Source organism: Ranitomeya imitator, chromosome 1 (assembly GCF_032444005.1).
Source record: "Ranitomeya imitator isolate aRanImi1 chromosome 1, aRanImi1.pri, whole genome shotgun sequence".
NCBI lineage: Eukaryota > Metazoa > Chordata > Amphibia > Anura > Dendrobatidae > Ranitomeya > Ranitomeya imitator.
Window position 1 is genome coordinate 1,147,650,394 of NC_091282.1, and position 14,934 is coordinate 1,147,665,327.

Consider the following 14,934-nt stretch of genomic DNA (forward strand, 5'->3'; position numbering starts at 1 on the left):
AGATCGTAATGCAAATACATTACCTGCTTTGCTTCCACACAGTGGACATGATCTCTTTGCTTCTCCTCATAGAGATACCTAAGTTGGGAGATAATGAGCTCGTTCTCTCTCTGTTCAGTCCGAGGACGGAATTTCTGAGCAAAAGATTAAAAATAAAATAATAAAGTTACAAATATAAAAAACAGGCTATTGTTCATTTTATACTGTTGGACAAAAGTTACTAAATTATAAAAGGTCAAAAGGAAAAAAATAAAATAAAATTACAACTGTCATATGCACATGAGCAAATTAGGAGTCATCCCCAAGAGCTACAGGCATTAAACAGGTTGTGAATAATTATCACACAAGTTCTTGAGTCTAGGTAGCCAATGGCTAGACATTCATTAGGAGATCTTGTACCGTTCTTGATTACCGAGACCTCAATTCAAGAATACAGACTAAAGCATCTTCATTGTTGAACTCGAAGTCCAAAGCGTTGGACTAGAGCCCGCCATATACATTAGATAATTTGACTGGCAATAATCGGCCGGCTGGCCCACATTACAGGAGCGCCCGTTTGGCTGAGAGCTCCTGTATTCTTTAGGAGAATGCCACTGCCAGACCGGTCTAGCAACAGTCAATCTCTGGGAGAACAAAAGGATGGGCAGTCTGAAATAGGACATGTTGGGTTATTAACTCCAAATAACAATCAATAGCCCGGGCTCCCTTATACATTAACTTTTCGGCCGAACCGGTCGGATGTGACACGGTCATTTCTCATGGACTAGCCATGAGTTGGGAAAATCATGGAGTCTGAGATCAAGAGCCAAGAGGGTGCATTAGAAAAAAAAAACCAAAGTGAAAAGATAGATACATAGTCAAGCAACGGTCGGAGGTCAGAAAACCAGGAAAATAGTGGATCAAACTGAAGGGGCTAGGCAAACAGATGGTCAGAACAAGGTCCAAAGTCTGTAAGCAATAGACCTACAAGCAAAGCATAACATACAGAGGAACAAACCACACAGATCTGAAGCTATGGCTGACAGCTATCTGAGACTGACAGCAAGTTAAAGGGACACTGTCTCCTGAATTTGGAGGGAACAATCTTCAGCCATGGAGGCGGGGTTTTTGGGTTTTTGATTCACCCTTTCCTTACCCGCTGGCTGCATGCTGGCTGCAATATTGGATTGAAGTTCATTCTCTGTCCTCCGTAGTACATGCCTGCACAAGGTGCAATCTTGTCTTGCGCAGGCGTGTACTACGGAGGACAGAGAATGAACTTCAATCCAATATTGCAGCCAGCGGGTAAGGAAAGGGTGAATCAAAAAACACAAAAACCCCGCCTCCATGGCTGAAGATTGTTCCCTCCAAATTCAGGTGACAGTGTCCCTTTAAGTAGCCAAGTAATCATTAGGAACAGGGAACACATGACGCAAGCTCAGCACCTCCAAGTCACCAATTGAATGGCCAAGCTGTCAATCAAAACACACGCCCGTGCATAACTGAGCTGTCAATAACTGCGTTAGAGACACACTGGGGGTGGAATCGTGACATTGACACTGGCAACTTCAGCTGACACTGGGCTAATGTTTATGGGAGCATAAGGCACTGGTAGTAGCCATTACCATACTCCACTGTGGTGGCAATTCGTAAAAATACTAAGAAAAGTATTAACCAAATTCTTCAATTTTTAATAAAAATGGTTTGCAGTCACTTATCTTCTCCACCACACATAGCAGATCATAACAGGGAAAGTCCCATCAAAACATCCTCCCAATTTCAGCAACAACTACCAAAAGTTAAAATGGCAATACTGAACAAACGCTGCTGTAATCTGTAGCATGACATGGGGCCACAACGACTGAAAAAGTCAGAGAGAAAAACAGCTGGCGTTACTCAAAATTTACTCAAAGAGGTGGTAATGGTTGGCAGAAAATCGTATGATCAGCCTCTTCAGACAACCAAAACCTCTAGTGCAGGCCATCTGTACCCGAGCACCGAGGCCTGGCTCTACAACGGCCACTGACAAGGTGCTATTGCTTGCGCCACAACATGGTCTGCTCACAGTACAACAAGTAGGATCCTCCGACTGTTCAACCATGGGATACAATACTAAGCCAGTGTCAACTACACATTCACACAATATCTACAGGTTACGCATTTTGTTGTCACATGCAATGCAAAGTATCTAAAAAGAAGACCTTCAGAAAAAGGACCCACTTACAAAAAAAAAATAACACTATTAGGGGGCACAACTAAATACTGGGCAAAGCAGTTTGAAAGGGAAAACCAAATTCAAAACACATTTCTGGCCAAGTTGTCCACAAGGTGGCACTAGACCAGCAGACAACAACTAGGCAGGATTTTGCATAGAGAAGTAGATGACAAAGCAGAAAAATCAGTGTTAACACAGGCTCCAAGCGGTGGCAACGTGCGGCACCAACATGGCCCAAATCCAGATGCCCGTAAAGCATTGGCAACTGGGAAAGAAGACTCGTTATTCTATATAAAGCAATAAGGAAAAGTACGGTAGGTAAAAAGAAGTCAACTTTTTTTTGTAAAAATCAAGACTTGTGACTATTGTACAGGGCTGACCTGACATGCAACACAACTATAAATCCAAGAAATCATTCTGAGAGTCATTTACTCTCCACTGGCCAGATGTACAGATCTCCCGAACACTCACCATGGTCCTGTACTCGCTCCTGGTCTGCACGAGACGGGACAAATCCAACTCGCAGGACGTGGAGTATAAAATGACACTTACTAGATACAGCAACGAGCATTTTTCACACCATATTCCAAGCAATCGCTCATGTAGAACCTTAGACCGTGGCGAGAACAAGGGCAAGAACCATCATACATGAGAAGTAACGTCACGCCAACACAGAAACCATGGTCTCACCAGGAGTCTGACAGCTGCACATCCCAAGGCTCCCCCTAACGAAAAGCTTAGAACTGAAAGTTCTGTAGGTTCATCTCCATTACTGATAAGCCGAGCAGATGATGGACTTCCTGAAGGACTCTGCCCTGAGGCAGAACAATCCTTGCCAGCGTCAGATTACAGACAGGATGAACGCTGCCGTGTATGCGCTCATTGCTTCATGTTCACTCTGTTTCTAATGGATTTGTAAGAATCTGTTTAGGCTGCAATGTGCAATTCTACGATTTTCTGCAACAAGATCCCCAATATCCCAACACTGTTCACACATTCATCAGCAGAAACCTCTTCAGCCTGAGCGCCACATGCAACAATGTGCTGGTGAAAACTCACGGCGATATCGCCTGTTAGGCCACGTTCACATATTCAGTATTTGTAAGCTGAAACCAGGAAAGTAAAGTACGTGCATATTTTACGGGTTTTAGAAGAGCTTCCACTTGCATTTTTCCCCAATCCTTTGAATGGGTAAGGCCGGTTTCACACGTCAGTGGCTCCGGTACGTGAGGTGACAGTTTCCTCACGTACCGGAGCCACTGACACACGTAGACACATTAAAATCAATGCATCTGTGCAGATGTCATTGATTTTTTGCGGACCGTGTCTCCGTGTGCCAAACACTGAGACATGTTAGTGTTCGTGGGAGCGCACGGATTACACGGACCCATTAAAGTCAATGGGTCCGTGTAAAACACGTACTGCACACGGACCCCCCCCCACCCCCGCTGTGATTAAAATACTCACCCGGCTCCCGCGCAGCGTCCTGTCCGGCACCACCCCTATGGGGTGATGACTAATCGGCGGCCCCACGTGACTGCTCATACAGTAGAAGGTGCGGCCAGGACAGGAAGCAGCGCCAGCCAGCGAGGGAGCTGGGTGAGTATTTTCATCACAGCGGGGCGGGCGCACAGGGGGTGGGGACCTGGATCTTGATTTTACACACTATTATTCATATCTTCTCTACAGCAAACGCTGCTGCAGGGAAGATATGAATGGGGCTTCAGCACCAGATGCAGGGGACAGCGCTAAACTTTAGCGCTGTCTCCGGCACGGTGCGTGTGGTACCCAGTGGGCACGGATAATTCCAGTTCCGATTTTTCCGGGACCGGAATTATCTGGACGTGTGAGACTGGCCTAAAAGCCACTGCAAAGATGTTTTAAGAATTGACATCCTGCATATAAAAATAAAGAATAAATAAATAAATAAAAAACACTGATGTTTCACATTTGAAATGGATAAAATGAGCAGCATGTGCAAGATTTCAGAAATCTCATTCACTTTGCTGGTAATGTAATGTGCAGTGTTTTTTTTTACCATTGAAAAAAAACACTTGGGAGAAAAATGCAGTGTGTGAAGAAGCTCTAAAGCCTACCTAAAGGTCCTCAGATATGCCGGTTTACAATGGCCAGTATTGAGCTACTGTACAGAGCACTGTTTTGTCTTTTTGTAGCATATATGAGCACAGTCTCATGGTAGATCCTTTCTGATGAGGGTCTTGAAATACGCGGATATGTCTTAGGCCGGTTTCACACGTCAGTGTCTCCGGTACGTGAGATGACAGTTTCCTCACGTACCGGAGCCACTGACACACGTAGACACATTAAAATCAATGCATCTTTTCAGATGTCATTGGTTTTTTGCGGACCGTGTCTCCGTGTGCCAAACACGGAGACATGTCAGTGTTCGTGGAAGCACACGGATTACACGGACCCATTAAAGTCAATGGGTCCGTGTAAAACACGTACCGCACACGGACGTTGTCCGTGTGCAGTCCGTGTGCCATGCAGGAGACAGCGCTACATTAAGCGCTGTCCCCCCCCACTGGTGCTGAAGCCGCGATTCATATCTTCCCTGCAGCAGCGTTTGCTGTAGAGAAGATATGAATATTAGTGTGTAAAATCAATATCCAGGTCCCCACCCCCTCCCACCCCCTGTGCGCCCCCCGCCCCTGCTGTGATTAAAATACTCACCTAGCTTCCGGATCCCTCGCGGTCACGTGGGGCCGCCGATTACAATCATGAATATGCGGCTCCACCTCCCAAAGGGGTGGAGCCGCATATTCATTACTGTAAATAAGCGGCCCCACGTGACCGCTCATACAGTACAAGGTGCGGCCAAGACAGGACGCTGCGAGGGATCCGGAAGCTAGGTGAGTATTTTAATCACAGCGGAAGGGGGTTCTATAGGACTACTGGGAAAAGGTAAGAGCTGTACATGGCCATCTCCGGCAGTCCCATAGAGAATGATTCTGACAAGACATTTCAGTGCCCCATTATTTGGATTGTTGTGGTCCGAGTGGCAGAACCCCCAATGATCAGAAAGTTTTGACCCATCCAGTGTATAGGCGATATTTTTCATTGGTGGAATGATCCTTTTAGTCTCCTTACTGACAAATTTACAAGGTGTCCATCAAGAATATAAAATTGTGCAAGAACAAGAAGTTATGGAGTCATCACTTACAGGCTTACCTGTACTTCCTCAAACACAGAGGCCTGCTCATCATTGTTTAATGTGGTGATGTGTTTTTGTAACTCAAGCTTGGTTTTGGATGAGGGGAGACCTGCGGAGGGAAAATTAAACTTTATACCCCTGTAATCCAACAAATACAGGATTTATCCTCCAGATTCCAGATATGCATCATACGATCAGCCTGCAGTTAGTTTCACAATACTGATTGGGTCCAACTACATTCCAGAAATATTGCAACCGAAAATTCATCAGGATGAGGGTTTGTTATATAATTCAAGTATTAACATGTGGGAAATTACAGAACAAACCATGTCTGAACAGATCAAGAACAGAACGAATATGTGCGTGGAAGAAAAATAAAACAAATCATGATACAGATGACTTGGTGAAACCTTAGGACATTGACAGAAGTGATGTATGAAGACCCATCACAAGAGGGGCGAGCTGAAACAAAGAAGTAGGAGGGCACCACTAACATAACTACTGGGATCAACCCATCGCATACCAGCGAACAAGGCATCAAGAAGAAAGAAAAGAAGTGTGCGAATTCAGGGATACACCAAGCAATACAAAACAAGAAAAGAAGAGCAGACAATATAAAAACCATCTAAAAAAGAGGCACAACTGGCTACAAAGCTTTAACAGGATCAAGTAGATCTGAAACAAGATCGCCACTGTCTATATGAACAGGGCACCAAATGTGATCAACAACAATTAGATTGTAAGAATCACAATATAGGAGTTCAAGTTAACAGCAATTGAAATATATACACAGATAAAATATGTCAATTATTGTCATGCAATAAATACCATATTGAACAATAAACACCCAACAAGAGACCTATTGTTGGAACAAAGAAAACCTGAAATGGCGGTACCCAACTAGACAGTGGGGTGGACAAACTCCACGTGTACGCCACTAAAACTGTGGCTTCATCAGTGGTGAGATTTTGGCCACCCACCTCTACTAACACAACAGGTTTATGTGATGTATTTTTTTCAACTAAAAACACGCCCCAGATTTTTGGCACAATCAATCACGTCTCCTTATGGTGTCTGTGCTGCGTGCTCCAGCAATGAGATTCTGACACAGATAAGTGACCGCTGCCGCAAATCATTGGCTGCAGAGGTGATCACCTACAGCCAATTTGTCAGTCTCAGGACGTCTTAATGAGATGGGAAAAGTCTGTGCACACAAGAACGGTTTAACAAGTTATTAGGTTTGACCGAGGCAGAGAAAACAGCAGCCAAACGTTGCTCACCGCAATAAAAATCCAAGCTCTGGTTTTCACCAATCCCATATTATTACCTACCTTCTATTTTCTGGCACAGTTTGTGCATGCATTGCATGGGACACCCGTCACACAGGAGCACATGAGGCTTTGTATTCTGCTGCACAGCAGCTACACTAAACGCCTGCTTTAAGGTCAGCATGATCTCGTCCACCTGCAACAGGATACAAAGGAACAATGGAACAAAAAGTTACCTAGGAAATCCAAATTGTTCGTGGAGATCTGTTCATAGCCCAACTATTACAGAGATGGTCCTAGAACACTTTCCAATTAGTAGTATGTTATAATACACATGTACCCTTCTCAATGGAAGAATCACACCATGTGACTAGTTTCTCCATACTGGAGGAGGCTTGAAGCTTTATTACAAAGGTTTTAATAAATTTCAGTAAGCACGTTCAATACTTTTTCCTATGTTATTTCTCATTGTTAAACATGCGACAACAGCATTTTATTAATTAGGCTACTTTCACACTAGCGTCGGTACGGGCCCGTCGCAGTGCGTCGGGCCAACGTACCGACGCATGCTGTGAAGTAAAAGCACAACGGGACAGCGGATGCATTTTGTTAACACATCCGCTGCCCCATTGTAAGGTCCGGGGAGTAGGGGGCGGACACGACGCACAAAAAAACGTTACATGCAGCATTTTTTTGTGCAGACGGTCCGCCAAAATACGACGTGTGGCAATCAGTCGCTAATGAAAGTCTATGGAGAAAAAACGCATCCTGCGAGCAACTTTGCAGGATGTGTTTTTTCTCCAAAACGACACATTGCGACGGAGGCCAAACGACGCTAGTGTGAAAGTAGCCTTAGGCCAGACGTATTTTTTAATACGTTAAGAGACACAGGCTGTTGTTCATATGAGCCTAAACATTGACTACTGAATTATTGTGCCGCTATCCTTGGAGGACAGGGACGCAGGGTCAAGGAATAAATCGGTGCTTGCAAACAAGTTGATCACCCATTGTAGAATTCCATTTAGCTTGCTGACCTGCAAAGAGTGAAGGACAAACTATGCAGATTGAGTATTTAATCAAACATTGAGAGTTGACCTCATCCAACTTCCCCGATCTGGCCTGTGGAAGATGGCCTGAAGGACAGGTGTGGGTATGGAGCTACCTACATCTTCTAGGGATGAGTTGGGTGACCCCCCATACATGATAAACAAGCTATCTTACCAGTATTGGCAGATTAGACTGATTTTAGTCTAAAATTTGTGTGGGATTATTAAAGGAGTTGTCCAGGTTTGGCACCAAAGTCTGCAGTCACTATGCGATTACTGACTTGTGAATCCTTGCATCTTGCACACTGCTCGCCATCAGGATTCTCTGGTGCTGGGCGGTCATGTGATCACAAGTATACAATATACATACTCCCAGCCACATTCAGACTAGATGTGTGCAACCTTGTTCTTTACAAGTGAATTGAGAGAGTCCGTGCAGTCTAGTCGGTATGTGGCTCCAAGTATATGTATCTCTACTGTGCACAACGTGAGGATTCACAAGTCTGGGGACTCAAAAGTGACTGAAAACTTTCATGCCAAACCTCGACAATGCCTTTAAAAGGACCATGTGATTATTTGATACGGTCTGTATGCTAACGAGCTAGTACATAACAAGGAATCACAACACAATGATGTATGGACTTACCAGGGCTTCATTAGTACACTGAAAAACATAGCAGACAAAGTGACAGCCCCCAGTGAGTACGGGCTCCCTGCAGATGAAGCCAAAGTGATCGACGTGCTGGATGCCCTAAAAAAAAAAAATAAAAAAATTAATGACAACCATCTGCAGACAGAGCTTGTAAAAAAGAGCAAACAAAAGTTTTTTTTTATCTAGAAAAATAAAAATAAAAACTAACTTTAAACCAGAGATTTAAAATGGGATGTCCACCAATCTGACGAACCATCTTTGTAATTAACCCCCCATATACACCAACCTAATGTCTGCTAAACCCACCAATATTGACAGGTTCAGCCCAACATGAGTGTGCGTGTGTACATATACACTGGCTGATTATTAGGAACAGCCATCCTTAAGCTGTGTTCACATGTTGCAGAGATATATATATATATATATATATATATATAATTTTTTTTTTTTAAGACAAAATAGCTTGCAGTCAAATCATTAAGGCTGCTTTCATGTTTCCGTCTTTCCTATGCCGTCGCAATACGCAGATTTTTGAAAATGCAGGATCCTGCATTTTCCCATAAACTTGTATTAGCGACGTATCACGACGGATGGACACACGTTTCGTCCACTGTGCACTGGATTCTGTGGAATGTGACGGCCCGTCTTTTACAAAAAAAGATCAAGGGAATGTTTTTCTGTACGTTGTTTCTGACTGCGCATGCCCAGCAAGAAATCTCGCACTCACTCTCTTTCCTCCCAGAGACTACAGACGGACACGTTAAAGGACAAACTTCCGTCGGTACGTCGCGCCAACGCTTTGTGACGGGCGAGTACCGACGCAAATGTAAAAGTAGCCTAAAGAAACAACTGAAAAAAAAAAAAAACACAGCAATATAGGACAGATATGGATTTAAAAAAAATAAGTAATCTTATATTATTAAATTTACATATATATTTTAATGTGGATTTTTCTACCTGAAAAATTCACGTAGATCATAAAATATTTGAAAATTAAAGTAAAGAATTGCTTGGTGGGTTCTTACATGCTAGAGCAGCTTCAGTCCCTTCTGTACCTGCATGTTATATTAGGAAATTACTGGGTCACTGTCGATTTTATTGACTCATTAAAGAAAACTACTTGATTTATGTTAAATAAGTCACCGGCTCCATCAATTCAGAGATACACTTTTAAAAAGGCGGCCAGAGATGTACAACCATGATAAATGGAATAAAAGAAAAAAAAAAAAAAGAAAAAAAAAAAAAATTTATATATATATATATATATATATATATATATATATATATATATATATATATATATATATATATATATATATATATATATATATATATATATATATATATATATATATATATATATATATATATATATATATATATATTTCCCCTTACCTGGCTCAGCAAAACGGAGACCTCTCCCCAGACACACGGGGAGAGGCCTGCACCAGCCTAGAGCGAGGCGCGGACCTACCTCAGGAGAGGCCTGCACCAGCCTAGTAGAGCGAGGCGCGGACCTACCTCAGGAGAGGCCTGCACCAGCCTAGTAGAGCGAGGCGGGGACCTACCTCAGGAGAGGCCTGCACCAGCCTAGTAGAGCGAGGCGGGGACCTACCTCAGGAGAGGCCTGCACCAGCCTAGTAGAGCGAGGCAGGGACCTACCTCAGGAGAGGCCTGCACCAGCCTAGTAGAGCGAGGCGCGGACCTACCTCAGGAGAGGCCTGCACCAGCCTAGTAGAGCGAGGCGCGGACCTACCTCAGGAGAGGCCTGCACCAGCCTAGTAGAGCGAGGCGGGGACCTACCTCAGGAGAGGCCTGCACCAGCCTAGTAGAGCGAGGCAGGGACCTACCTCAGGAGAGGCCTGCACCAGCCTAGTAGAGCGAGGCGCGGACCTACCTCAGGAGAGGCCTGCACCAGCCTAGTAGAGCGAGGCGCGGACCTACCTCAGGAGAGGCCTGCACCAGCCTAGTAGAGCGAGGCGGGGACCTACCTCAGGAGAGGCCTGCACCAGCCTAGTAGAGCGAGGCAGGGACCTACCTCAGGAGAGGCCTGCACCAGCCTAGTAGAGCGAGGCGCGGACCTACCTCAGGAGAGGCCTGCACCAGCCTAGTAGAGCGAGGCGCGGACCTACCTCAGGAGAGGCCTGCAGCAGCCTAGTAGAGCGAGGCGGTGACCTAACTCAGGAGAGGCCTGCACCAGCCTAGTAGAGCGAGGCGCGGACCTACCTCAGGAGAGGCCTGCAGCAGCCTAGTAGAGCGAGGCGGTGACCTAACTCAGGAGAGGCCTGCACCAGCCTAGTAAAGCGAGGCGGGGACCTACCTCAGGAGAGGCCTGCACCAGCCTAGTAGAGCGAGGCGGAGACCTACCTCAGGAGAGGCCTGCAGCAGCCTAGTAGAGCGAGGCGGTGACCTACCTCAGGAGAGGCCTGCACCAGCCTAGTAGAGCGAGGCGGGGACCTACCTCAGGAGAGGCCTGCACCAGCCTTGTAGAGCGAGGCAGGGACCTACCTCAGGAGAGGCCTGCACCAGCCTAGTAGAGCGAGGCGGGGACCTACCTCAGTGACCAATTGTTCTAGTCACTTCATTCCCAGCTATTTTAGCCAGTTTAGGAACGCGCCATTTTCCCCCTTCCTGGCCAGGAACACTAATTTTTTTGCATACATTTGTGAATAAACTTTAAATATTCAAATAAGTTGAAACATTTTATGCCTATTTTTATATTGGGCATCGTTTAAAGAAGCATAGAAAATACGGCGCCGAGTCATCAAGACTGGAGACGACGACATGTTGGCGTTAGATGCTCCTGATAACAGGTGCAGGTTTCTTAATGAACCGCAAGGGTCTGAGAGTTGGCGTGCCCCTTAGCACACGTCCTACTCCAGCTGGCTCGGCACAGATGCTCTGCATAGTGAGCGGTCGAAGCGCCAGGGCGTGCCAACAGCATCAGAGAACACTCCTCTATATACAGAAAACTGGCATCCCATTACCAAGCCAATAGTGATGGTGAACAAAGAAATTCTCAAAAATCCTGAAAATCCCTCTACCATCCATAGTACCTTGTAACATACTGAAGGACTCACCTGAGAACAAAAGGAGATTTCTTTAAAGCCCTTTTCTATAACAATTTTCTTTGTGTCAGGGCTGATGAGGTAAACCTCTGACTGACCAATCTGGAAACAAAAAATAGAAATTAATTCAACATCATATAATGGAAGAGTCCATAAAATGGATAACAATCCGTCGCCAACACCATAGGTTTCAGTTTCCTTAAGGCCATGTGCACACGTTCAGGATTTCTTGCAGACATTTCCTGAGAAAAACCTGACATTTTCTGCAAGAAATCTGCATGCGTTTTTACCGCTTTTTTTTGCGGATTTTTCCGGACATTTCCCAATGCTTTATATAGTGGGAAATCCGCCAAAAAAAAAAAAAAAAAAATCAGCAAAATTAATGAACATGCTGCGTTTTTTACCGCGATGCATTTTTTTCACGGAAAACAAAACGCATCATGTGCACAAAAATTGCAGCATTCATTCTAAATGATAGGATGCATAATGTATGCTTTTTTTTTTTGCGGTTTTATAGCGAAAAAAAACGTGAAAAATCAGCAACGTGTGCACACAGCCTTACTGATCGATCAAGTCAAGTCCCCGAGGGGGACTTTTAGACAAAATAATCCTGCCATCAAGATTTACGCCATGCTGCCGCTCCGGCTTACGCCTGCTACATGGCCATGTGTGCTCGTAAGTCACATCTATTAGAATAAAAAAGTAATGGAATGGTGCAGAATTTAGGTGGTAACTAGATGATTTCTGAAGTTTACTCTCTTGGGCAAGAATGATCGATCTCTACAGAAAAAAAAAAAAATCAATTTGAAAAACTTCTGTGTATATTGTTTTTGTGGTGAACTAATCATTTAACCTGAGCGATGTCTCGTTTCGTACCGTGAACAGCATAGTCTGATTTTCCGCCATGTCAGTCGGCTGCACAAAGTTCCGAACTTCACCAGAACTTTGTAAATCCACAGAATGGTCATATTCCTCTAAAGATCCTGGAAGGCTGTGCCGACCGTCTTCCCATTCTCTCCTAAACGAGTTAGTCCTTAATCCAGGCTGAGAGTAAGATTTGCGTATAGGTTTATTTTTATCATCCTCAGTAAAGGTCGACTGGAAAACAGAACGTAATTTGTCTCCAAAACGGATTCCGGCGCTGGCGTTGGCGTCTGACTGTTGAGGAGGAGAAGGAGGAGGAGGATCGTCGTCAAATTTCTGTTTGCCACAGCTGACATGGTTGAACTTGGCAATACATTCATCGATGAGAGCAGGCGGTGCCTTCTTGTGAGCTACAATAACTCGGCCACAGAACAAGACCTCAAACTTTTTCGAGAAAGAGTCGTCCCCATCACATAAATGAGAATGGATTTCTTCTTGCCGTGCTAGTTTTCCAGCTTGTCTGATTGAGCCAATTATCTCAGGCACCTAAAATACAAGATGTGGGTTCTATTAATCACAAAGATAAATGAACACTTTCTCAAAAACAACATGAGCAAATTCTATCTAACTAAAGCCCAACCACTGCACAACAAAGACTTAAAAATGGGCGGATGCAAAAATTTGGGCACCCTTGAAGATGAGTGTGCTTGATCTTTGACCAAGGTTTAGCCTGTTTGGGTTATGGCTTGTTTACCATCATCATTAGGAAAGGCCAAGTGATTCAAATGTCCCAGCTTTATAAAAACCCAGCATTCTCGAACCTTGTGCCAAAAAACAGCAGCTATGGCTTTGTCTAAGCAGCAGCCTAGCACTCTGAAAATGGAGCACCACAAAGGAGAAGGCTATAAGAAGATAGCAAAGAGTTTTTTAGATGCCCTTTCCTCAGTTCGAAATTTAATTAAGAAATGGCAGACAGCAAGAACAGTGGAGGTCAAGATAAGGTCTGGAAGACCAAGTAAAATTTCAGTGAGAGCTGCTGGTAGGATTGCTAGAGAGGCAAATCAGAACCCTCTGACTGCAAAAGACATTCAGAAAGATTTAGCAGACTCTGAACAGTATAACAATGCACGACAGGAATCTCAGCTGGAAGGATTCTCCAAGAAAGAATGGATGAAAATCCATCAAACAACAATTGAAAGACTCTTGTCCGGTTTACAAGCGGTGATACTTTCAGAAAAGGAAGTGTTACTAGATAGTAACCGTGCAGGGTGCCCAAACTTTTGCATCCGCCCATTTTCCTTTTTGTAATTTTTAAAATGTATTTTAGGCAAAAAAAAAAAAAAAAACACACAAAAGGAAATATGTCATCTGTAACGTTAGACTTTTTAGAGATAGTTTAATCTTCAGCTTGCTTAACTGTTCACAATAACGGTAATTTTGACAAGGGGTGCCCAAAGTTTTACATGTCACTGTACGTTATGGAGGGGAATGTGAACACTATTGAGTTCATATAAAGCTCAATCATGGATTTTGCCACAACTGATGAGAAGAATATCATCAATAGACATCATTGGTGCAACCACACAGGGGCCCCAAAAGGTAAAGGGGCCACTACCAACCCCAAATCAGCAAGCAGCTTCTATCAGACATATTACTGGCAGTAGACGATCCATACACTATTCTTGCACAGGGACCCTATTTTTTGTCTGCATCCATCTCTGAACATCATGGTATACAGCGTTATGATAATACCACGACAGGACTAAATAGAGACAGTTTAGGTCACATCGGGCGCCACTGGTCCAGCACTCAGTTTAGTTTTCTGCCTTTCACCACATAAAAAAAAAAAAAAAAAAAAAAAAAAAACACAAAAGACGAACTCTGCCTTAATTTCTCATGGTCTTAATTAATGGGATTTTTGCTATTCACGAATATGTATTGTCAACACTAAAAAGGAACCCAAATTAAAAAATGGAAAAAAAAAAAAAAAAACGCATAAAAGAGATGGTTATAAAATAAAATGAGGAATAACTAGCCATGCTGACCCACATCCCTTTTTTCGCATGCATTTGCACACTGAGGCTTGCGATTGGCTGCTACGGTCAGGTAACGAGAACATTACTAGATGTGCCCTGGATCACATCCAGCTCCAATGACCGGGACACCAGTGACTCTGGTCCCAAAGAACAGATGTGAGAAAACTGCCATATTACTGTCCATGCACCTCCAGGTATCCAGAGCCACAGGATGCGCCAGAAATGTAGAGACCATAACATGGTCCGTGATGAAATCCATGAGGAAAAGAAATAGAATAATATGCATAGAGTGGTGCCATGACACAGGGATTACTGGTTTACTAGTAGTGAGGAGTGCACGTGCTGGGACTAGGCGTTATCGGAGCATGCTCCGGGGCGGAGGCCGGGTTCACATTTGCGTCTGTGTGCGCAGTATATGATCCGCATAGATCAGCATGCGTACATATCTTTAACACGGTGTACGCAGGGACGTGATTTTACATGCGTAGTTTCACGGTGTGCGGCAGTGTCCGGAGAATGCAACATGTTGCATTTTTTGAGGCATCATATTGCGTGCTCATCTACTTGTGTACAAAAAACGCATTTGTGTCTATGGGAACGCAATGACATGCGTACTAATGCGTTCGATACG

At 44.1% G+C, this 14,934-nt stretch overlaps 1 protein-coding gene across 2 annotated transcripts in view; it reads right to left on the reverse strand.

Annotated features, from left to right (window-relative positions):
* TBC1D1 (TBC1 domain family member 1) overlaps positions 1 to 14,934 on the reverse strand; it is a 194,750-nt gene that overhangs the window by 129,364 nt on the left and 50,452 nt on the right. For both annotated transcript variants that reach the window (XM_069744615.1, XM_069744616.1), the window contains exons 2-7: positions 12,280 to 12,813; positions 11,416 to 11,505; positions 8,330 to 8,434; positions 6,701 to 6,833; positions 5,387 to 5,478; positions 24 to 134 (exon numbers count right to left, since the gene is read on the reverse strand). In XM_069744615.1, coding sequence (XP_069600716.1) covers positions 24 to 134; positions 5,387 to 5,478; positions 6,701 to 6,833; positions 8,330 to 8,434; positions 11,416 to 11,505; positions 12,280 to 12,813 — 1,065 coding nt within the window. The remainder of the gene's footprint in view (positions 1 to 23; positions 135 to 5,386; positions 5,479 to 6,700; positions 6,834 to 8,329; positions 8,435 to 11,415; positions 11,506 to 12,279; positions 12,814 to 14,934) is intronic.